General features: G+C 38.3%; 1 protein-coding gene across 9 annotated transcripts in view; it reads left to right on the top strand.

Annotated features, from left to right (window-relative positions):
- The window catches only part of CROT (carnitine O-octanoyltransferase), a 61,125-nt gene that overhangs the window by 24,415 nt on the left and 11,029 nt on the right, over positions 1-25,681 (top strand). For 8 of the 9 annotated variants that reach the window (XM_070787643.1, XM_070787645.1, XM_070787641.1 and 5 more), the window contains 6 exons: positions 5,656-5,749; positions 6,591-6,716; positions 8,712-8,813; positions 12,115-12,198; positions 12,280-12,387; positions 12,614-12,744. In XM_070787643.1, coding sequence (XP_070643744.1) covers positions 5,656-5,749; positions 6,591-6,716; positions 8,712-8,813; positions 12,115-12,198; positions 12,280-12,387; positions 12,614-12,744 — 645 coding nt within the window. Of the gene's footprint in view, positions 1-5,655; positions 5,750-6,590; positions 6,717-8,711; positions 8,814-12,114; positions 12,199-12,279; positions 12,388-12,613; positions 12,745-18,213; positions 18,336-25,681 lie in introns of all 9 variants that reach the window. The other variant, XR_011566206.1, reaches the window with a different exon arrangement.

Here is a 25,681-nt window from a genome sequence, read left to right as displayed (position 1 = left end):
TATTTTCATTCTCACCAGCACTTGTTAGCCTTTTTGATTGTAGCCATCCTAGAGAGTATGAAGTAGGATCTCATTGTGGTTTACAGTTGTGTCTCCATGATGACGAGATTGAACATATTTTCATGTACCTATGACTGTAAACTCTGGGAGGTAGTGAAGGACAGGGGAGCCTGGTGTCCTGCAGTCCATGGGGTCACAAAGGGTTGGATATGACTTAGCAACTGAACAACAACTTGGAGAAATGTCTGTTCAAATTCTTTACCAATTCTTAATTGGGTTATTTGTCTTTTTTATTATTGAGTTGTAAAACTTCTTTCTATATCCTAGATGTAAGTCCCTTATCATATACATAAATTACATATATTTTCCTCCCATTCTAGTGTTTACTTCACTTTTTTCATGGTTGCTTGTGAAGGGCCAACATTTTAGTTTTGATAGAGTTCAGTTTATCTACTCCTTAGTTATTTGTACTTTTACTGTCATATCTTAGAAACCATTCCCTAATTCATAGTCATGAAGAGATACCTATGTTTTCTTCTAAGATCAGTTTTGTCTTAATTTGTAGGAAGAGGTCAGGGAGATAATTTTTAAATGTATATTTAATTTGGAATGTTGGCAGAAATTGAGGTGGATATATCCAACAGGCATTTGGAAATTTGGTACTAGAAATTTAGAGAGAAAATAGGGTTAAAGTTAGAGATTTGGTTGCCTCTTAGGTAAAGGTAATAATTGAAGCTATTCAAGTAGTGGGTGAAATTACCAAAGAAGAAACTTGTAGAAGAGGTTGGGGGAGGCCAGTGAGGGGAAATTTGGGAAGACATACATGTGATGGTGGATAGAGGAAATGGCACCCCACTCCAGTACTCTTGCCTGGAAAATCCCATGGATGGAGGAGCCTGGTGGGCTGCAGTCCATGGGGTCGCTAGGAGTCAGACATGACTGAGCGACTTCACTTTCACTTTTCACTTTCATGCATTGGAGAAGGAAATGGCAACCCACCCCAGTGTTCTTGCCTGGAGTATCCCAGGGACGGGGGAGCCTGGTGGGCTGCCGTCTCTGGGGTCGCACAGAGTCGGACATGACTGAAGTGACTTAGCAGCAGCAGCAGAGAACAACAGTCAGTGAAAAAGACCATTGGTCAGTGAGTTAGAAAGACCACAATGTAACAGTGCTACAAAAGCCAACACAGAATTTCAAGATTGACTCCTGGGTGGTAAAGGACTTTATAAAGAGAAACATGAGACTGAGATAAAGCTGCTAGATCTTATGGGATGCCATTGCTAATATTCAGAAACACATTTTCAAGATAATCACTGGAGGACAAAACCCAATTACAGTAAATTAAAGAATGAGTGGAAAGTAATGAAGGCAGGTTTTGAGGAAATATCAAGGATAAAATATTTTAAAATATGTATGATTCTAAAATATTAATACGAATTTTTGTGCTTTTAAATATCAAAAATTGCATGTGTACTGAAAAGTCCATAGATAGTCAAATTGAAAGAGAAGAGGGGTAATTACAGTTATCAAATCTATACCTCTTTTTACAATATGAATAGAGAAGTTATTTTGAAACCACCTTTGAAGTATGATTGACATATAAAGCTGTGCATATTTTTTCTGTACAACTGGATGAGTTTGGAGATAAGTATACATTGATTAAACTGTTACCAAAATGGATACCATAAGCATATTCATCACCCCCAAAGGTGTCCTTCTCTCTTTGTTTGTAAAAAAAATTTTAATGGTAAGAACACTTACCTTAGGATCTACCCTCTTAGCAAGTTTTTAAGAGTGTCATAAGTGTTATTAACTACAGCACTATGCTGTACAATAGGTCTCTAGGACTGACTTATGTTGTATAACTGAAACTTTGTATCACTTGGCAGTGCTGTGCTAGGTCACTCAGTCGTGTCCAACTCTTTGTGACCCCACAGACTGTAGCCCGCCAGGCTCCTCTGTTCCTGGGGATTCTCCAGGCAAGAATACTGGAGTGCCATGTAATACATGTTTGCCATGCCCTCCTCTCAGGGATCTTCCTAATCCAGGGATTGAACCCAGGTCTCCTGCATGGCGGACAAATTCTTTACTGACTGAGCCACCAGGGAAGCCCAAGAATACTGGAGTGAGTAGCCTATCCCTTCTCCAGGAGATCTTCCCTACCCAGGAATCGAAGCAGGGTCTCCTGCATTGCAAGTGGATTCTAATGCCTCCTCATTTTCTCCTTAGCCCAGCCCCTGGCACCCGCTATTCTTTTCTGCTTTTAAGAGTTTTATCTATTTTAGATTCCCCATATAAGTGATAGTATGTAGTGTTTCTTCTGTGTTTAGCTTATTTCATTTAGGATAGTGTCCATCAAGTTCATTCACACTGTTGCAAACAGTGGAATTTTTTCTTAAAGCTGAATAAAATTCCATTTGTATGTTTATACCACATCTTGTTTATTCATTCATCTATCATTAAATATTTAAGTTGCTTTTGCCTCTTGGCTATTGTGAATAATACTGCAAGGAACATGGGAATGCAGATGTCTCTTTGAGACCCTGGTTTCAGTTCCTTTGGATATGTACACAGAACTGGGATTACTGGATCACATGCTGCTGCTGCTAAGTCGCTTCAGTCGTGTCCGACTCTGTGTGACCCCATAGACGGCAGCCCACCAGGCTCCCCCATCTCTGGGATTCTCCAGGCAAGAACACTGGAGTGGGTTGCCATTTCCTTCTCCAGTGCATGAAAATGAAAAGTGAAAGTGAAGTCGCTCAGTCGTGTCCAACTCTTAGCGACCCCATGGACTGCAGCCCACCAGGCTCCTCCGTCCATGGGATTTTCCAGGCAAGAGTACTGGAGTCGGGTGCCATTGCCTTCTCCAGATGGATCATATAGTATCTCTGTTTTTGATTTCATGAGGAACCTCCATAATTTTCTATAGTGGCTGCACCAATTGACAGTTCCACCAGCAGTGCAGAAGGGTTCTCTTTCCTCCCCATCATCATCAGTGCTTGTTACTGCTTGTCTTTTTGATAGTAGTCATTCTGACAGGTGTGAGAGAATATCTCGTTGTGCTTTTGATTTACATTTCCCTGATAATTAGTTATGTTGAGTACTTTTTCATGTATTTCTTGGCCATTTTTATATCTTCTTTGGAGAAATGTCTGTTCAGTTCCTTTGCCCATTTTTAAATCAGGTTGTTTGGGGTTTTTTTTGCAATTGTATTGTGAGGGTTCCATGACCTCTTACCAGATATATGGTTTGCAGATATTTTCTCATATTCTGTAGTTTGCTCTTTCACTTCATTGTTTCCTTTACAGTGCTAAAGCTTTTGGTCTGATGTAATCTCATTTGTCTATTTTTACTTTTGTTGCCTGTGCTTTTGGTATCATATCTAAGAAATGATTGCAAAAGGTTAATGTCTGGAAGCTTTTTTCCCATATTTTCTTCCAGGAGTTTTATTGTTTCAGGTCTAATATTTAAGCCTTAAATCTATTTTGAATTGATTTCTGTGTAAGGTATAAGATAGGGGTCCAGTTTCAATTCTTTCTATGTGGTGATTTTCCCAACACTGTTTACTTAAGGGGCTTTCTATTTCCCATATATTCTTGGTCTCCTTGGCACCTCAGTTGACTGTAAGTGGATTTATTTGTAGGCTCTCTGTTCAGTTCCATTGACCTGTATGAGTGTCACTTGTGCCATATTGTTTTGATTACCATAGCGTTGTTTGGATTGGCCAAGATGTTACAGAAAAACCCTAATGAACTTTTTGGTGAACCCAGTATATTTTTGAAAAACTCAGCAGTGGCCATAGGACTGGAAAAGGTCAGTTTTCATTCCAATCCCAAAGAAAGGCAATGCCAAAGAATGCTCAAACTACTGCACAATTGCACTCATCTTACACACTAGCAAAGTAATGCTCAAAATCCTCCAAGCCAGGCTTTAACAGTACGTGAACCGTGAACTTCCAGATGTTCAAGCTAGTTTTAGAAAAGGCAGAGGAACCAGAGATCAAATTGCCAACATCCGTTGGATCATTGAGAAAGCAAGAGAGTTCCAGAAAAACATATATTTCTTCTTTATTGACTATGCCAAAGTCTTTGACTGTGTGGATCACAATAAACCAGACCACCTGACCTGCCTCCTGAGAAATCTGTATGCAGGTCAAGAAGCAACAGTTACAACTGGACATGAAACACAGACTGGTTCCAAATAGAGAAAGGAATACGTCAAGGCTGTATATTGTCACCGTGCTTATTTAACTTATATGCAGAGTACATCATTAGAAATGCTGAGCTGGATGAAGCATAAGCTGGAATCAAGATTGCTGGGAGAAATATCAATAACCTCAGATATGCAGATGACACCATTCTTATGACAGAAAGTGAAGAGGAACTAAAGAGCCTCTTGATGAAAGTGAGAGAGGAGAGTGAAAAAGTTGTCTTAAAACTCAACATTCAGAAAACTAAGATCATGGCATCTGGTCCCATTACTTCATGGCAAAATGATGGGGAAATAGTGACAGACTTTATGTTCTTGGGCTCCAAAATCACTGCAGGTGGTGACTGTAGCCATGAAATTAAAAGACGCTTGCTCCTTGGAAGAAAAATTATGACCAACCTAGACAGCATATTAAAAAGCAGAGACATTACTTTGCCAACAAAGGTCCATCTAGTCAAGGCTATGGTTTTTCCAGTGGTAATGTATGGATGTGAGAGTTGGGCTATAAATAAAGCTGAGTGCCAAAGAATTAATGCTTTTGAACTGTGGTGATAGAGAAGACTCTTGAGAGTCCCTTGGACTGCAAGGAGATCCAACCAGTCCATCCTAAAGGAAATCAGTCCTGAATATTCATTAGAAGGACTGATGCTGAAGCTGAAACTCCAATACTTTGGCCACCTGATGCAAAGAACAGACTCATTTGAAAAGACCCTGATGCTGGGAAAGATTGAGGGTGGGAGGAGAAGGGGACGATAGAAGATGAGATAGTTGTATGCCATCACCCACTCAATGGACATGAGTTTGAGTAAACTCCAGGAGTTGGTGATGGACAGGGAGGAGTGGAGAGCTACAGTCCATGGGGTCGCAAAAAGTTGGACACAACTGAGCAACTGAACTGAACTGAATAGTCTTTTTAATGATTTTAAGTAACAGTGGCACATGTGAAAATATTTAAAACTACATGGTATTTCTATTTTGGGGGTTAAACCCAAGTATTAATTGGGTATAGAATAAGTCCTCTGTTAATATATTCACGTAGTTTTTAGTTAGATAAAATGTATATGATATTTGTGAGATTATGTACCAGAATATTTTTAAACTTCTCCATTATGCAGGGCATTTACTTGGATCTTGGAAGTGCATGTACCTTTTGAAAGTATAAATTATATCAAACAAAATTTATTTGCTTAAGCTCTTGTCAAGTATACTGATGGTATTAATAGGCACATAATCACTGTGGGGAAAAAAAAGGTGTAGGAGATAACTCCATTGCTGTAGAGACCATAATCCCTTTCTTTGGATAATACAGAATACAGTATTATTCTTTGGATAATATTTAAATTAAAACACTTAAATACTAATAAACTTTGTAACCTATGAAAGGCCAAAGTAGCTAGTGCTCCTGCCTCTGCTCTTTTTGAATCTTCCTTATTTAATCTTCCAAAGGCAATTGACATACATCCAAAAGAAATGCCACAGTGAACCCGACGGACCTGGGGTAGCAGCGTTAACTACTGAGGAGCGAACTCGATGGGCTAAGGTTATAATTTACATTTTTCTTTTCTTTAGAGGTACAATTGACTTACAATTGACTTACAACATTATATTCAGGTATACACATAAGGATTCAGTATTTGTTTCTATTGAGAAATATCACAGTAAATCTAGTTAATGTCCGTCGCCATACAGAAAATTTAAAAATATTTTTCTTGTGATGAGAACTTTAAGATCTACTCTCTAGCAACTTTCAAATATGCAGTACAATATTATTAACTATAATTTAGACTTGGGGAGAGTATATACTTTTATTTTGTTTACATTTAAACTTCAAACACTCAGCTCAAGGACGTGCTGGCCCTTGGAAATAAAGACAAATGGACAGACGGCTTTAAGCTTTAAGCAGTTTTTAAATACATTGTACAATATTGAACAAGCAGAAAATCTAGGGGTGGCATAACTTTATGTGTGGTTAGTCACTCAGTCATTGACTTTTTGTGACCCCGTGAACTGTAGCCCACCAGGCTCCTCTGTTTATGGGATTCTCCAGGCAAGAATACTTGAGTGGGTAGCCATTTCCTTCTCCAGGGGACCTTCCCAACTGAGGAATCGAACCTGGGTCTCCTGACTTGCAGGCATTTTCTTTACTGTCTGAGCACCCAGGAAAGCAGGCATAATTTTATACCTTTATACATTTAGTAGCACAAATGTAGGGACTAGGCATGCTTTTGAAGAAGAAAACCTGTTCAGGACTCATCACAGAGGTCGTTGAATTTACACTTTTCTTGATGAACCTTTTCTCTAACTTTTCAAAAACCTGTTGAGCTTTTCTGACTATTTTATATTTAACTTGTAACATTTCATTTTTTCTTCTTGCCCTTTAGGCACGAGAATATTTGATTAGTCTTAATCCAGAGAACCTGACTATATTAGAAAAAATTCAGAGCAGTTTACTGGTATTTTGTTTAGATGATGACAGTCCACATGTTACACCAGAAGATTATTCTCAGGTATTCAACTATCTTGTTCTGTTATTTCTTTTTTTTTTTAAAGAATTTATTTATTTTTGGCCGTGCTGGGTCTTTGTTGCTTTGCACAGGCTTTCTTTCCAGTTGTGGCAGGCGGGATGTACTCTGGTTGCTGTGTGTGGGCTTCTCATTGCACTGGCTTCTCTTGTTGTGGAGCACAGGCTCTAGGTGCACGAGCTTCAGTAGCTACCACTTAAGGGCCAGACCTCTGTCCCCTGTGTTGGCAGATGGATTCTTAACTATGAGACCACCAGGAAAGTCCCTTGTTTTATTTCTTCCCACAGAGTTTTCTGGAGAACTCTTGTGTAAATTGAACATGAGAAGAATTTTTTTTTTTTTTAAAGAATCACTTTATTAAGTATAATTGACATGCAAAAAACTGTATATATTTAATGTATACAACTTAGTTTGAAGTATACACCTGTAAAACCACCTTGAAACATAATCGTGAAAACAATTGTTTCCTAGATTTTGGAAACATCTTTTATCTTAGAATGGGGTAGCTAAGAAAAGAAAGCACAAATACTAAGTCATACAATATAAATATTTGTGCAAGCTTTTAAAACCTTTTCTTAGCTACACATACACACATATCATAAGATTATACATAAATAAATAATGCTTTGTAAATCCTTGCCACATTGTTCAGCTCTGTTTAGAAAGAAAGAAAGTGAAGTCGCTCAGTTATGTCCGACTCTTTGCAACCCCATGGACTGTAGCCTCTGTCCATGGGGTTTTCTGGGCAAGAGCACTGGAATGGGTTGCCATTTCCTTCTCCAGAGGATCTTCCTGACTCAGGGATTGAACCTGGGTCTCCCACATTGTAGGTAGATGCTTTACCATCTGAGCGGCAAGGCTGTTTAGACAGATCTTATATGTTGTTTAAAGAAGTATGAGTATTATTTGCTTGTCACATGCTTGTCACATGGCAGTGGTTCCCAACCTTTCCATTGATTATATATACAGAAAATTTGCATAAGGCATGGGGGAAAATGAGCTTTTCAAACCCAAGGTGACATGAAAATCTACCTATAGCCCACAGCAGTGGGCCTTGATACCTTAGCTGGTGAGGTCTGTCCTAAGAATCACAGAACTCTTGTGACTTATTTTATCATTTGGTTTTGTAGAACACACTGACGTTAGTGAGTTTAAGGATAATTGGGGTTTTATTTTTTTTTTCTGGGACATTACCATTTCCTGGGAAAAAAATAAAAGAGAAGCATTCGTATTGTAGGAATCTCAGAATCTTTGCATCCATCAGTATTAAATGAGAGAAATAAATAATATTGGATTGAAAAATCTTGTAGCTTGGAAACAGTTTTTCCCTCGTTAGCTGCTTTTTTAAAAGTAGAATCAACAAGCTTGAAGAATATATTTTAATTAAATGTTGCTCAGTTGCTGCAATCTACAGTTAGACGTATTTAGATTGCTGCTCATTAAATACACACACATACGCTCACACACACAAGTATGTACATAATAGAAGTTTCACAAAACAGTAATTACTTTGACTATCTGTGATATACTCTGATATTTATGTTCTATTGTTATTCTTTTTGTAAAGATGTTTACAGTGATTTCCTGACTCACTACGGCCAAAACCTACCATTTGAGAAACTGGCTTAGTGGGATATGAATTCTTGAAATGTTTTCCTTGTAACTAGATTTTCATGACTAACCTTATCCATGCTTCTTATTCTATTAAAGTTGCAAACACCTTGTCCTTTCACTTTGATATTCTCTAAACATTCATGAATATTGTCCCATCCTCTTTTCTGGTAGAATTTCTTAGATTTTGAGTATTTAAATAGTCAGGACCTAAATTATTATTTCTTGAGAATAGCTATTATTTTATTAAATTTGGTTTACCTGAAGAGAGGAAAAGTGAGATCATGTGTGTTTGTGTATATTTAAGATACAAATACTTAAAAACCAATATTAAGATTCTTTTAATTTGAAATAATAAATTTATTTTAGGTTTCTGCAAAGATTCTTAATGGAGACCCAACAGTACGCTGGGGTGACAAATCTTATAACTTGATTGCCTTTTCTAATGGAGTATTTGGCAGTAATTGTGATGTAAGTAAACTACTGAAGTTACTTTTCCCTTTTACTCTTTTCAGTTAAATGAGTGGCAGTAATCTACAATAGTTAGGCTGTCCTGTGGCAGGATAATAAATCATTTTTTAGCTTTATGGCATTAGAGTAAAAATTTTAGTTATGAATTCTCAGTGAAAACAGTATAGGACAAGTTATTTTTGTCTGTAGTTAGGCTAACAGTTTGATGTGTGCCTGTAAAATGGAATTTGCATGTATCTTTATGTAGTAGAAGCTCTTTTAAAATCTGCTACTTGTTGAAAATTACAACACATTTAAAAAGATATAGCATTATGTATATGTTCTGTGCACAGAGAAATGTATGTAGCTATATTTGTACATTTACCTAGTAATTTTGTAACCTTGTTAAAAAAATGACACAGGATCTTTGGAACATTATTTACTTCTGGATATTAAAATATCTGGTACTGGATAGCATTTTTTTTTTTACATTCTTTATAAAATATATATATACACACACACAACTTGTTTTCTCTTTTGTTCTCCTATGGTTGTCTTTATCATCTCTACCCTGCCATTTTCTGATGGACATTCAGGAAGTCTATGAACCAAGAAAATGAAGAAATCAACCTAAGTCAGGATTGCAATCTATATTTATAATCTTGTTATGTAACTTTTCATAAAGTATGTGACTTGGTATAAAGTAGTATGAGATAGATTTTTTTGTTTGTTTGTGTTTGGGGGCTTTCCTCCCAAAGATTTAGTGACTGTAAAATACTAAAAAGACCTGTAATGTTGATCTGGGTTCAGTAGTTGTATTAATCAGTAATTTTTTTCAGTTTTAGGTGATAGAAACCTAAATCAAACTGTTATTACCTTACAGAGGTATTTATGGCATGGGATACAGCTAAATTTGGGTTAGGCTGACTTCCAGTGTCCAAATGCTTTCATTAGAAAATTCTACATTTTTTGGCATCACTTTCCTAGCCTCAGCTTTATTTTTATGTAGAAGGTACCACGTGATGGTTTTACCTACAGTCTCATGTTTTCACAGCTCTCCTAGTAGGTTATTGTTCTCCATGGAAATAGCCAGCTTTTTTTTTTTTTTTTTAACCCCTCTGGTTCCAGCAAAAGACCTGAGAATAATGCTCGTTGGTTGTATCAGCCTGTGTGAATCTTGTGCATGTTCCAGGGAGTCCACCTGGCCTGGGTCACATGCCAAACCTTGGGACCCACTAGTAGAATCACTCACTCATTCAAACCACCACAGAGATGTGCGCTGGTTGCCTAAAGAAAAATAAAGTAGTTGTTACTGCCAAAGAAGGTGGAGTGGTTGATATGCAGGTAACAGAATGTCTGTTAACAGTTGTCTTTCTTCTTCCTTAAGAGTCCCCTGTTGACAAAAGATTTCTTGTTAATTGCCTCAGCTTTTTTCTCTTTGGCTCCTTGTTTGATTCTTCTTAACCACCTCAGTCTGGTTGATAGCCTCACTGTTCCCTGGAAACTGTGCTTTGTAAAGTAGTTAACAACCTTCTGGCTTCTTCCTTCCATCTCTCCTTAACTTGTCGGATGCAGAGGATGTCCCTCTTTTTCATGCTCATCTCACATTGCCTTCATCCTCCTAACAGTCTCTTCCTGTCTCCACATTCTAAAACTGAGCTTAATATTATTCATAACCATTTTTCCCCTCTGCCTGCTCTCTCTTCTGGTTTGTTTGCATTTATATTTTTCTAGTGTTTACTTGGTACTTTCATTTTAAGAGTTTTGTTTCACTGTGTGTTAAATTGTCCAAATCGAGTGTTACATTGTTATGTAAGGGTCAAGTTACTCCCATCATCAAGAGTTTATCTTCTTGCTTTCCTCCCTCACTCCCAGCCCCCTAAAATTACCACCTTGTACTACTTTGATTTTTACTGATGGCAGCAATATCCTGCGGTTTGCTCAAATTCAGGAGAAGGTAATTTTAATCATATTTTCTATTTTGGGATGAAAATATTGGTCTTATAATGAGCACGTGTCTTTGTACAACTGAGATGCTTTCTTTCAGTAAAGTGTGTGGACACATTTTATGTGTATGCATTATCCCCCATATATTTATAAAATTGATCTGATGGTCTTCACTAGATAATAGGCTTTCAAAATTCCATGTAGGTTACTCTTGCAACCCAAGATGATTACTGAAAATACTATTTAACCTAATATAAAACATTATTACTAAAGCATATATACTGTAAAGTTAACTTGCTCTTAATCTAGAGTCATGTTGCTGCTCTCTTATGTTGGTACTAGAATATGTGGTTTGGACTACATAATCACATTTCCCTCTCTGGATTTAAAATCCTGGCTTCAACTGTTTTGTCTTCTCTTTGTTAGAGGGTTTTGTGGAGATCGTGTTTGTTGTTGTTCAGTTGCTCAGTCATGTCCAACTCTTTGCAACCCCATGGACTATAGCATGCGAGGCTTCCCTGTCCTTCACTCTCTCCCAGAGTTTGCTCAAACTCATGTCCATTGAATCAGTGATGCCATCCAACCATATCATCCTCTGTCACCCCCTTCTCCTCCTGCCCTCAGTCTTTCCCAGCATCAGGGTATTTTCCAGTGAGTCAGCTCTTTGCATCAGGTAGCCAAAGTATTGGCACTTCAATATTGCTCTTCTTACTGGCTGCATTTTAACACTATTGTCTCAGTGAAATAATATATGCAATGTCTGTGAAAATTCGTTGTAAAGCTACAGAATACTGTGCAGTTGTGAGTTGCAGTTAGAAAAGGGTTTGTCCATGACCGGTGAGTCTTGTTACCTGTGCTGTCACTGGCAGCTCCATCTGCTTTTTCACAGTGCTCTCACCATTCCTTAACATTTTACCATTGTATAGGTATATGTGTATACCTCTTTTTTTTATTTTATTTTATTTTTGAACTTTGCATAATTGTATTAGTTTTGCCAAATATCAAAGTTAATCCGCCACAGGTATACATGTGTTCCCCATCCTGAACCCTATGTGTTCACCCTGAACCTCTTTTAACTTCCAGTACAAATAGCAATTGTTTTCTCTTTATGATTCATATTTACTTTACATCCCTTCCCATTACTTCAAGAGCCCTGATTAGGTGCTTCTGACTTTAAATATTTGTTCTTTCTCAGAAAATAAAATACATCAATTACTTACTATACTGTAGAATATCCCTATTGTTATCATTATGAGTTGAGGCATATGAGAATTCTGCTCTTGTGTGTTAAGAGTGGGGCAAAAATGAAAATAAAATACTGGGTCAAGTCTTAACTTACATAAAGTATTCAAAATCTTGTATGGTTTCATTTTAGCATGCTCCTTTTGATGCAATGGTTCTGGTAAAAGTCTGCTATTATGTTGATGAGAACATTCTTGAGAATGAAGGAAGATGGAAGGTATGTTAGAAAAAATGATTTCCTCCCTTTTCGCCTCATATTTTTATAGATACAGTATTTTTAAGTTTTCCGTATTTTCAGGGCTCAGAAAAAGTACGGGATATACCGGTTCCAGAGGAGCTTGTTTTCACTGTGGATGAAAAAGTATTAAATGACATCAACCAAGCTAAGGCCCAGTATTTCAAGCAGGTAGATTTTTCACTTTTCTCTTTGATAGTTAATACTTTATCTTTTAACTACTGTGTATGAATATTTGGCTATCATCCACATATGATGGCATAAAACATTCAGAAGTTATAGCTTTTAATACCTTTATTTCTGTTTTATTCATTTAATGCTAATGATAATTTGGTTATCTTTGGGGGTATTCTCCTTGGGTATATGTTCACTCTTCCCATTTAATTCTGTTTGTTAGGTGTCCGATCTCCAGCTTGTGGTATATGCCTTTACGTCTTTTGGCAAAAAGCTAACCAAGGAGAAGCAGCTTCACCCTGATACATTTATTCAGCTGGCACTTCAGTTGGCCTATTACAGACTTCATGGACGGTGAGGACCAATCCTTCTCCATTTTCAGAGTCTAGAGGCCGAAGGGGATATCTCTACTCTAGCTGTTCTACTGTAACTCCCCAGTGTTTCCTCTGAGGTTTTTTCCCCACTTGGCACTGTGCCTTAATTTGTACTTTCATCAGCAGTGTTGTTAGGTTTCCGTCTGTGACGCTTTGACAGTCTTTCCTTGTTTTTCATTACCTTGATACTTTTGAAGTACCTGTTCTCATCTTACAGAGGTTTGCCATGCTTTGAAATTCAGATCACTTGGTTTTCTTGAAGCCTGTTTTCAAATGGGTTCATGAAAAGATACAGTTTTATGGAATCTAGTCTTTACTCATTTTTAGGATAAGAGAGATGGTATTTTGTGACTTTCTACATCCTAAGCAGAAGTGGAAGTGTCTTGATCTTTTTAAAATTTTATCTGAGAATATGTACTTTATGTTTTTAAAATTTATTTATCTTTGGTTGAGCTGGGTGTTCATTGTTGTGCATGGGCTCTCTTTAGCTGCACAGAGCGGCAGCTACTCTTCGTTGCTGTCCATGGACTTTTTTTTTTATTTTTTAACTTTACAATATTGTATTGGTTTTGCCATATATCAACATGAATCCGCCACAGGTATACATGTGTTCCCCATCGTGAACCCTCCTCCCTCCTCCCTCCCCATACCATCCCTCTGGGTCGTCCCAGTGCACCAGCCCCAAGCATCCAGTATCGTGCATCGAGCCTGGACTGGCGACTCATTTCATATATGATATTATACATGTTTCAATGCCATTCTCCCAAATCATCCCACCCTCTCCCTCTCCCACAGTGTCCAAAAAACTGTTCTATACATCAGTGTCTCTTTTGCTGCCTCGTATACAGGGTTATTGTTACCATATTTCTAAATTCCATATATATGTGTTAGTATACTATTTGTATTGGTGTTTTTCTTTCTGGCTCACTTCACTCTGTATAATAGGCTCCAGTTTCATCCACCTCATTAGAACTGATTCAAATGTATTCTTTTTAATGGCTGAGTAATACTCCATTGTGTATATGTACCACAGCTTTCTTATCCATTCATCTGCTGATGGACATCTAGGTTGCTTCCATGTCCTGGCTATTATAAACAGTGCTGCAATGAACATTGGGGTACACGTGTCTCTTTCCCTTCTGGTTTCCTCGGTGTGTATGCCCAGCAGTGGGATTGCTGGGTCATAAGGCAGTTCTATTTCCAGTTTTTTAAGGAATCCCCACACTGTTCTCCATAGTGGCTGTACTAGTTTGCATTCCCACCAACAGTGTAAGAGGGTTCCCTTTTCTCCACACCCTCTCCAGCATTTATTGCTTGTAGACTTGGATTGCAGCCATTCTGACTGGCGTGAAATGGTACCTCATAGTGGTTTTGATTTGCATTTCTCTGATAATGAGTGATATTGAGCATCTTTTCATGTGTTTGTTAGCCATCTGTATGTCTTCTGTGGAGAAATGTCTATTTAGTTCTTTGGCCCATGTTTTGATTGGGTCATTTATTTTTCTGGAATTGAGCTACAGGAGTTGCTTGTATATTTTTGAGATTAGTTGTTTGTCAGTTGCTTCATTTGCTATTATTTTCTCCCATTCTGAAGTTTGTCTTTTCACCTTGCTTATAGTTTCCTTTGATGTGCCGAAGCTTTTAAGTTTAATTAGGTCCCATTTGTTTATTTTTGCTTTCATTTCCAATATTCTGGGAGGTGGGTCATAGAGGATCCTGCTGTGATGTATGTCAGAGAGTGTTTTGCCTATGTTCTCCTCTAGGAGTTTTATAGTTTCTGGTCTTACGTTTAGATCTCTAATCCATTTTGAGTTTATTTTTGTGTATGGTGTTAGAAAGTGTTCTAGTTTCATTCTTTTACAAGTGGTTGACCAGTTTTCCCAGCACCACTTGTTAAAGAGATTGTCTTTAATCCATTGTATATTCTTGCCTCCTTTGTCAAAGATAAGGTGTCCATATGTGCGTGGATTTATCTCTGGGCTTTCTATTTTGTTCCATTGATCTATATTTCTGTCTTTGTGCCCATACCACACTGTCTTGATGAGTGTGGCTTTGTAGTAGAGCCTAAAGTCAGGCAGGTTGATTCCTCCAGTTCCATTCTTCTTTCTCAAGATCGCTTTGGCTATTTGAGGTTTTTTGTATTTCCATACAAATTGTGAAATTATTTGTTCTAGCTCTGTGAAGAATACCATTGGTAGCTTGATAGGAATTGCATTGAATCTATAAATTGCTTTGGGTAGTATACTCATTTTCACTATATTGATTCTTCCAATCCATGAACATGGTATATTCCTCCATCTATTAGTATCCTTTTTGATTTATTTCACCAGTGTTTTATAATTTTCTATATATAGGTCTTTAGTTTCTTTAGGTAGATATATTCCTAAGTATTTTCTTCTTTTCATTGCAACGGTGAATGGAATTGCTTCCTTAATTTCTCTTTCTATTTTCTCATTATTAGTATATAGGAATGCAAGGGATTTCTGTGTGTTGATTTTATATCCTGTAACTTTACTATATTCATTGATTAGTTCTAGTAATTTTCTGGTGGAGTCTTTAGGGTTTTCTATGTAGAGGATCATTCATCTGCAAACAGTGAGAGTTTTACTTCTTCTTTTCCAATTTGGATTCCTTTTATTTCTTTTTCTGCTCTGATTGCTGTGGCCAAAACTTCCAAAACTATGTTGAATAGTAGTGGTGAGAGTGGGCACCCTTGTCTTGTTCCTGACTTTAGGGGAAATGCTGTCAGTTTTTCACCATTGAGGATAATGTTTGCTGTGGGTTTGTCATATATAGCTTTTATTATGTTGAGGTATTTTCCTTCTATTCCTGCTTTCTGGAGAGTTTTTTTATCATAAATGGATGTTGTATTTTGTCAAAGGCTTTCTCTGCATCTATTGAGATAATCATAGGGTTTTTATTTTTCAATTTGTTAATGTGGTGTATTACATTGATTGATTTGTGGATATTGAAGAATCTTTGCATCCCTGGGATAAACCCACTTGGTCATGGTGTATGATCTTTTTAATGTGTTGTTGGATTCTGATTGCTAGAATTTTGTTAAGGATTTTTGCATCTATGTTCATCAGTGATATTGGCCTGTAGTTTTCTTTTTTTGTGGCATCTTTGTCAGGTTTTGATATTAGGGTGATGGTGGCCTCGTAGAATGAGTTTGGAAGTTTACCTTCCTCTGAAATTTTTGGAAGAGTTTGAGTAGGATAGGTGTTAGCTCTTCTCTAAATTTTTGGTAGAATTCAGCTGTGAAGCCATCTGGACCTGGGCTTTTGTTTGCTGGAAGATTTCTGATTACAGTTTCAATTTGCCATGCTTGTGATGGGTCTGTTAAGATTTTCTGTTTCTTCCTGGTCCAGTTTTGGAAAGTTGTAATTTTCTAAGAATTTGTCCATTTCTTCCACGTTGTCCATTTTATTGGCATATAATTGCTGATAATAGTCTCTTATGATCCTTTGTATTTCTGTGTTGTCTGTTGTGATCTCTCCATTTTCATTTCTAATTTTATTGATTTGATTTTTCTCCCTTTGTTTCTTGATGAGTCTGGCTAATGGTTTGTCAATTTTATTTATCCTTTCAAAGAACCAGCTTTTGGCTTTGTTGACTTTTGCTATGGTCTCTTTTGTTCCTTTTGCATTTATTTCTGCCCTAATTTTTAAGATTTCTTTCCTTCTACTAACCCTGGGGTTCTTCATTTCTTTCTTTTCTAGTTGCTTTAGGTGTAGAGTTAGGTTATTTATTTGACTTTTTTCTTGTTTCTTGAGGTATGCCTGTATTGCTACGAACTTTCCCCTTAGGACTGCTTTTACAGTGTCCCATAGGTTTTGGGTTGTTGTGTTTTCATTTTCATTTGTTTCTATGGAAATTTTGATTTCTTTTTTGATTTCTTCTGTGATTTGTTGGTTATTCAGCAGCGTGTTGTTCAGCCTCCATATGTTGGAATTTTTAATAATTTTCTCCCATAATTGAGATCTAATCTTACTGCATTGTGGTCAGAAAAGATGCTTGGAATGATTTCAATTTTTTTGAATTTACCAAGGCTAGATTTATGGCCCAGGATGTGATCTGTCCTGGAGAAGGTTCCGTGTCTGCTTGAGAAAAAGGTGAAATTCATTGTTTTGGGGTGAAATGTCCTGTAGATATCAATTAGGTCTAACTGGTCTATTGTATCGTTTAACGTTTGTGTTTCCTTGTTAATTTTCTGTTTAGTTGATCTATCCATAGGTGTGAGTGGGGTATTAAAGTCTCCCACTATTATTGTGTTATTGTTAATTTCCCCTTTCATACTTGTTAGCATTTGTCTTACATATTGCAGTGCTATTATGTTGGGTGCATATATATTTATAAATTGTTATATCTTCTTCTTGGATTGATCCTTTGATCATTATGTAGTGACTTTCTTTGTCTCTTTTCACAGCCTTTGTTTTAAAGTCTATTTTATCTGATATGAGTATTGCTACTCCTGCTTTCTTTTGGTCCCTATTTGCATGGAAAATCTTTTTCCAGCCCTTCACTTTCAGTCTTTATGTGTCCCCTGTTTTGAGGTGGGTCTCTTGTAGACAACATATATAGGGGTCTTGTTTTTGTATCCATTCAGCCAGTCTTTGTCTTTTGGTTGGGGCATTCAACCCATTTACGTTTAAAGTAATTATTGATAAATATGATCCCGTTGCCATTTACTTTATTGTTTTGGGTTTGAGTTTATACACCCTTTTTGTGTTTCCTGTCTAGAGAATATCCTTTAGTATTTGTTGGAGAGCTAGTTTGGTGGTGCTGAATTCTCTCAGCTTTTGCTTGTCTGTAAAGCTTTTGATTTCTCCTTCATATATGAATGAGATCCTTGCTGGGTACAGTAATCTGGGCTGTAGGCTTTTTTCTTTCATCACTTTAAGTATGTCTTGCCATTCCCTCCTGGCTTGAAGAGTTTCTATTGAAAGATCAGCTGTTATCCTTATGGGAATTCCCTTGTGTGATATTTGTTGTTTTTTCCCTTGCTGCTTTTAATATTTGTTCTTTGTGTTTGATCTTTGTTAATTTGATTAATATGTGTCTTGGGGTGTTTCGCCTTGGGTGTATCCTGTTTGGGACTCTCTGGGTTTCTTGGACTTGGGTGATTATTTCCTTCCCCATTTTAGGGAAGTTTTCAACTATTATCTCAAGTATTTTCTCATGGTCTTTCTTTTTGTTGTCTTCTTCTGGGACTCCTATGATTCGAATGTTGTAGCATTTAATATTGTCCTGGAGGTCTCTGAGATTGTCCTCATTTAATTCGTTTTTCATTTTTCCTCTCTGATTCATTTATTTCTACCATTCTATCTTCTAATTCACTAATCCTATCTTCTGCCTCTGTTATTCTACCATTTGTTGCCTCCAAAGTGTTTTTGATCTCATTTATTGCATTATTTATTATATATTGACTCTTTTTTATTTCTTCTAGGTCCTTGTTAAACCTTTCTCGCATCTTCTCAATCCTTGTCTCCAGGCTATTTATCTGTGATTCCATTTTGATTTCAAGATTTTGGATCATTTTCACTATCATTATTCGGAATTCTTTATCAGGTAGATTCCCTATCTCTTCCTCTTTTGTTTGGTTTGGGGGGCATTTATCCTGTTCCTTTACCTGCTGGGTATTCCTCTGTCTCTTCATCTTGTTTATATTGCTGAGTTTGGGGTGTCCTTTCTGTATTCTGGCAGTTTGTGGAGTTCTCTTTATTGTGGCGTTTCCTCACTGTGGGTGGGTTTGTACAGGTGGCTTGTCAAGGTTTCTTGGTTAGGGAAGCTTGTGTCGGTGTTCTGGTGGGTGGAGCTGGATTTCTTCTCTCTGGAGTGCAATGAAGTGTCCAGTAATGAGTTATGAGATGTCTATGGTTTTGTAGTAACTTTGGGCAGCCTGTATCTTGAAGCTCAGGGCTGTGTTCCTGTGTTGCTGGAGAATTTGCATGGTATGTCTTGCTCTGGAACTTGTTGGCCCTTGGGTGGTGCTTGGTTTCAGTGTAGGTATGGAGGCGTTTGATGAGCTCCTGTCAATTAATGTTCCCTGGAGTCAGGAGTTCCCTGGAGTCAGGGTTTGGACTTAAGCCTCCTGCTTCCGGTTTTCAGTCTTATTTTTACAGTAGTCTCAAAACTTCTCCTTCTATGCAGCACCATTGATAAAACATCTAGGTTAAAGATGAAAAGTTTCTCCACAGTGAGGGACACCCAGAGAGGTTCACAGAATTACATGGAGAAGAGAAGAGGGATGAGGGAGTTAGAGGTGACCCGAATGAGATGAGGTGGAATCAGTAGAGGAGAGAGCAGGCTAGCGTGTAATCACTTCCTTACGTGCACTCCACAACTGGACCGCTCAGAGATGTTCACGGAGTTATACAGAGAAGAGAAGAGGGAGGAAGGATACAGAGGTGGCCAGGAGGATAAAAGAGGGGAATGAAAAGGAGAGAGACAGATCCAGCCAGTAATCAGTTCCCTAAGTGTTCTCCACCATCTGGAACACACAGAAATTCACAAAGTTGGGTAGAGCAGAGAGGGGTTAGGGAGGAGACACAGGCGACCGGTGGAGAAAAAGGAGAGTCCAAAGGGGGAGAGAGCAGTCAAGCCAGTAATCTCGCTCCCAAGTAAAAATGGATACTGAAGATTGGGTTCTTAAAGGTACAAAATTGATAACAAATACCAAAAAGCAAAAATTAAAAATCTAGAGTAGAATTTGGAATTTTGAAAATACAATGTTAAAGAAAAGAAGAAGAAGAAGAAAGAGAAAAAGAAAAAAAAAACAAAGTCACAAAAATTATAAAAAAAATATAGGTACAAAATTGATAACAAATACCAAAAAGAAAACATTAAAAATCTAGAGTAGAGTTTGGAATTTCAAAAATACAATGTTAAAGAAGAAAAAAAAAAAGAGGAAAAAAAAAAGTCACAAAAATTATTAAAAAAATATATATGAAGTTTGCTTTTTAAAAAATAGGGTCTTTTTTTTTGCAAAGTAATAGTGGGTTATAAAAGTGAAAATTAAAGGAGTAATAGAGGACTTAAAATTTTTTAAAAATTTAAAAAAAAAAAATGGTCGTAAAAATAGTAAAAATATATCTAGGACTTTCTCTGGTGGTGTTGTGGGCAGTGTGAGTGGGGTCAGTTCATTTTCGGCTAGTTCCTTGGTCCGGCTTATATTTCTCAAGATCTATAGGGCCCTTCCTGTGTAGTTGGTACTAATGACAGGGTTTTAATCTATTGCACCTGTTGCTTCCCAGGGGGTTCCCTCTGTTTTAGCTTCTTGTGTTTGCTGGTCTCTTCAGTGTCTGATTTCCACCCTGACACAAAGGGGGCGGTGGTGGACACTTTTTTTTTTTTTTTCTTTAGGCTCACTTGTTCAGTCGCGCTGTGGGGAGGGAGGGACGCTGCAAAGAAATAACACTGGCATGTGCTCGCAGTGCCTCAGCCACACTGGGTTTGCCCTCGCTCACGGCGCGTGTGCCCTTCCTGCCCACACTGCTCAGGCTCTAGGTTGCTCCCCCGGGAACCGTCCAAGGGCAGCCCTGGGCTGCATGCACCTCCCAGGTCTAAGCCGCTCAGGTTCAGGCGCTCGGGTAGTCCTCAGAGGCACAGACTCAGTTGGGCCTGCGTTTTGTGCCCTTCCCAGGTCCGAGCAGCTCAGGTAATGAGGTGTTTGGTGAGCGCAGTCGCTGCGACTTATCGCCTCCGCCATCCCTGCCGCTTAGTTTTCTGGGTGTACAACCGGCGCACATTCTCAGGTGAATGTTGACCGTCCAGAACCCCAAGAAGTCTTAGTTAGCAAAGAAGCCTGCTTACAGTTTTGTAGATCATGTCTCTCTGGGGCTGCGATTGCCCCCTTCCAACTCTGGCTGCCTGTCACCAGAGGGGGATGGTCTGCAGCCGGCTATCTCTGTTCAGTCCTTTGTTCCGTGCGCGGGCCTGGCGGTGTCTTAGGTTAGGGCTGGCTTTTCCCGTGGTAGTTATCCCACCGTCTGGTTTGCTAGCCCAAGTTAGTTCGCTCAGATAGCGCTCAGGGCATTCAGGCCAGGTCCTTATTCTAAGTGATGCAGCTCGCGCCTCCCTGCCCAGCCCCCACTTGCTAGTGGCGGGTGCAGGCGTCTGCGCTGCTTCTGTGCTGGGGGAGTTACCGCTGGGCTCGTAATCTGTGGGTTTTAATTATTTATTTATTTTTCCTCCCTGTTATGTTGCCCTCTGTGCTTCCAAGGCTCTCCACAGACTCGGCAGTGAGTGTTTCCTGGTGTTTGGAAACTTCTCTCTTTTTAAGACTCCCTTCCCAGAATGGAGCTCCATCCCTCCCTCTTTTGTCTCTTTTTTTGTCTTTTATATTTTTTCCTATCTCCTTTCCAAGACAATGGGCTGCTTTTCTGGGTGCCTGATGTCCTCTGCCGGCATTCAGAAGTTGTTTTGTGCAATTTACTCAGCGTTTAAATGTTCTTTTGATGAATTTGTGGGGGAGAAAGTAGTCTCCCTTCCTACTCCTCCGTCATCTTCGCTCCTCCCCTTGTCCACGGACGTCTCATTGCACGGGCTTCTCTAGTTTTCAGTGTACATGTCTTTTTGTCTCCTTGGGTAAACTTAGTCCTAAGTGTTCTTTATGATGCTATTGTAAATTGTTTTCTTGATTTACTTTTCAGATTACTTATTGCTAGTGTATAGAAATGCAAGTGATGTTTGCATGTTGACTTCATACCGTGAAAAAACTGAATTCATTTATTAGCTCCAACAATTTTTTTGTAGATTCTTTAGCATTTTCCATGTGTAAGACCAGGTATCTGTGAATAGAGATAGCTTCAGTTTTTCCTTTCTGATTTGGATGCCTTTTATTTCTTTCTTTATAGCCAGAACAGCCAGTACTATGTTGAATAGAATTGGCAGAAGCAGGCATCCTTATCTTATTATTAATCTTAGCTGGGAAATTTTTGGTTTTCCACCACTGAGTATCATGTTAACTGTGGGTTTTTCATAAGTCTTTATCATATTGAGGAAATTCCTTTGTTCACTTTTTATTATGGGAGAGTACGAGATTTTATAAAAAGCTGTTGCTGTATCAATTGTGATTATCATGTAGGTCTTTTTCTTCATTCTGTTAATGTAGTGTATTACATTGATTTCCTATGTTGCACCATCCTTGCATTACTGGGATAAATCCTACTTGGTCATGGTGTACAGTGAGATCCCTACATACAAATGAGTTCTGTTCTGAGTGCTCATTTGTGAGTCCGGTTTGTTAGTAACACCAACAAAGTTAGCCTAGGTACCCAACTAACATAGTCAACTGTATAGTACTGTACTGTAGTAGGTTTATATATTTCACACAAATAATATATAAAAAACAAACACAAAAAATAAAACATTTAATCTTACGGTACCTTGAAGAATACAGTAGTACAGTACAACAGCTGGCATATGGAGGCTGGCATTGAGTGAACAAGAAGAATTACTGACTGGAGGAGGCAGAGATGGGGAGATGGTGGAGCTGAAGGTTCATCAGCAATAGGAGACGGAGGGCAGTTTGAACGACCACTTGCAGAGGATGCATGCTCATGACAGTGTACACCAGACACGTGAACTAACTTACATGATTGATGTGAACACACGTTCACATCTTTGAAAGTTGGCACCTTGAAGGTTCATATGTAGGAGACTTACTGTATCATCCTTTTAATCTGCTGTTAAATTCAATTTTCTAGTAAATTGGAGAGGATTTTTGCATCTATTCCCTGATGGCTCAGCATGTAAACAGTCCAGCTGCAATGCAGGAGACATAGGAGACATGGGTTTGATCCCTTGGTCAGGAAGATCCTCTGGAGGAGGAAATGGCAATCTACTCCAGTATTCTTGCCTAGAGAATCCCATAGACATAGGAGCCTGGCAGGCTGCAGTTCATGGGGTCACAAAGAGTCAGATGTGACTGAGTGATAATATTTGGATTTCGGACATAAGGAATATCAGTCTGTAGTGTCTATTCTTACAGTGTTTTTGCCTAATTTTGGTATCAGGGTAATGCTGGTCTCATTTTATGAGTAAGGAAATGATCCCTCCTCTCTAGTGTTTTTGGAAGGATTTGAGAAGGATTAGTGGTTGATTTTTTTTTAATTTAGAATTCATCAGTAAAGCCATCTGATCCAGAACTTAACTTTGTAGGGAGGTTTCTGATTGCTGATTCATCTCATTACTTGTTACACGTCCAGTCGTATTTCTATTTTCTCTTGAGTTAGATTTGGTCATTTGTGTATTCCTCAGAATTTGTCTGTGGCTCAGACGGTAAAGTGTCTGCCTGCAATGCGGGAGACCTGGGTTTAATTCCTGGGTTGGGAAGATCCCCTGGAGAAGGAAATGGCAATTCACTCCAGCACTCTTGCCTGAAAAATCCCATGGACAGAAGAGCCTGATAGGCTACAGTCCATGGGGTCACAAACAGTTGGACACGACTGAGCGACTTCACTTTACTTCATCCAGTTTATTGTAAATGGTTGTTCAAAATGTTCTCTTGTGGTGCTTTTTTTATTTCTGTAAAGTCAGTAGTGATGCCCTCTGTTTCATAGTTTATTGTAATAATTGATGTCTTCTCCCTTTTTTCTAGTCAGTACAGCTAAAAGCTTGTCAATTTGGTTTATCTTTACAAAGAATCAACTTTTGGTTTAGTTCACTTTCTTTGTTTTTCATATCTGTATTTTGTTTATCTCTACTGTGATCTTAATTTGTTTTTTTGCTGGCTTTGGGTCTAGTTGGCTCTTCTTTTTCCTAATTCCTTAATGTGTGCAGTTAATTTACTGATTTGAGATTTTCTTCTTTAATATAAATATTTAGAGCCATGAATTTCCCTCTGAACAGTGCTTTTGCTTCATTCTATAAATTTTGGTAAGTTCTGTTCTGCTTTTCATTTATCTCAGTGTGTTTTCTGATATACCTTGTGATTTCTTCCCAACCAGTTGGTTAAGAGTGTGTTGTTTTATTTCTACATATATGTGAATTTTTCAGTTTTTCTTCTGTTGCTTTTTAGCTTCATCCTATTGTCATTGAAGAAGATACTTGGTATGGTTCCAGTCTTTTTAAATTTATTGAGTTATTCTGTGCCCTAATATATGGCTATCCTGGTGAATGTTCCATGTGTACTTGAAAAGAATTTATATTCTACTATTAGTGGCTTATTCTCATTCTGTCTTTTGCACACGTGCATGCTAAATTGTTTCAGTTGTGTCTGACTCTTTGTGACCCTATGGACTGTAGCCCACCAGGCTTCTCTGTCCATAGGTTTCTCCAGGCAAGAATACTGGAGTGGGTTGCCATGCCCTTCTCCAGGGGATCTTCCCAGCCGAGGGACTGAACCTGTATCTCTGCATTGCAGGTGGATGCTTTACCTTTGAGCCACTGTCTTTTGGGTGTAGTTGTTGTTCAAGGCTTGAACAGTGTTGTTCAAGGCTTCTGTTTCCTTGTTGATCTTATGTCTACATGTTTTATCCATTATTGAAAGTTCGATATTGAAGTCTGTGACTGTTGTTGTAGAGCTGTCTAGTTTTATTTTCAATTCTGTTAGAGTTTGCTTCATGTATCTTCGAACTCTCTTGTTGGGTACATACATTTTTATAGTTGTTATGTCTTGATGAGTTATATCTTTCACCAGTACATAATGTCCTGTTTGTCTCATTCAGCTTTTCACTTAAAATACAGTTTGTCTGATAATAATACTGCCACTCCAAATAGAAAAAAAAATCTGTAGCCACTCCAGCTCTTTTGGGTACCATTTTTTTCATCCTTTTATTTTTAACCTAATGTGAAGTCAGGTGGGCCTTAGGAAGCATCACTACAAACAAAGCTAGTGGAGGCGATAGAATTCCAGTTGAGCTATTTCAAATTCTAAAAGATGATGCTGTGAAAGTGCTGCACTCAATATGTCAGCACATTTGGAAAACTCAGCAGTGGTCGCAGGACTGGAAAAGGTCAGTTTTCATTCCAATCCCTAAGAGAGGCAATGCCAAAGAATGCTCAAACTACTGCACAGTTGTACTCATCTCACATGTTAGTAAAGTAATGCTCAAAATTCTCCAAGCCAGTCTTTAGCAATATGTGAACCATGAACTTCCAGATGTTCAAGCTGGATTTAGAAAAGGCACAGGAACCAGAGATCAAATTGCCAACATCCGCTGAATCATGGAAAAAGCAAGAGAGTTCCAGAAAAACATCTCTTTCTGCTTTATTGACTATGCCAAAGCCTTTGACTGTGTGGATCACAATAAACTGTGGAAAATTCAAGAGATGGGAATACCAGACCACCTGACCTGCCTCTTGAGAAACCTATATGCAGGTCAGGAAGCAACAGTCAGAACTGGACATGGAACAACAGACTGGTTCCAAATAGGAAAAGGAGTATGTCAAGGCTGTATATTTTCACCCTGCTTATTTAACTTGTATGCAGAGTACATCATGAGAAACGCTGGGCTGGAGGAAGCGCAAGCTGGAATCAAGATTGCCGGGAGAAATATCAATAACCTCACATATGCAGATGACACCACCCTTCTGGCAGAAAGTGAAGAGGAACTAAAAAAAAGCCTCTTGATGAAAGTGAAAGTGGAGAGTGAAAAAGTTGGCTTAAAGCTCAACATTCAGAAAACGAAGATCACGGCATCTAGTCCCATCGCTTCATGGAAAATAGATGGGGAAACAGTGGAAACAGTGGCTGACTTTATTTTTCTGGGCTCCAAAATCACTACAGATGGTGCCTGCAGCCATGAAATTAAAAGACGCTTACTCCTTGGAAGGAAAGTTATGACCAACCTAGATAGCATATTAAAAAGCAGAGACATTACTTTGCCAACAAAGGTCCATCTAGTCAAGGCTATGGTTTTTCCAGTGGTCATGTATGGATGTGAGAGTTGGATGAGAGAGTCCCTTGGACT

Source organism: Bos indicus, chromosome 4 (assembly GCF_029378745.1).
Source record: "Bos indicus isolate NIAB-ARS_2022 breed Sahiwal x Tharparkar chromosome 4, NIAB-ARS_B.indTharparkar_mat_pri_1.0, whole genome shotgun sequence".
Lineage (NCBI taxonomy): Eukaryota > Metazoa > Chordata > Mammalia > Artiodactyla > Bovidae > Bos > Bos indicus.
The sequence above is the reverse complement of the archived record's forward strand: the minus strand, read 5'-3'. Positions and strand labels throughout refer to the sequence as shown.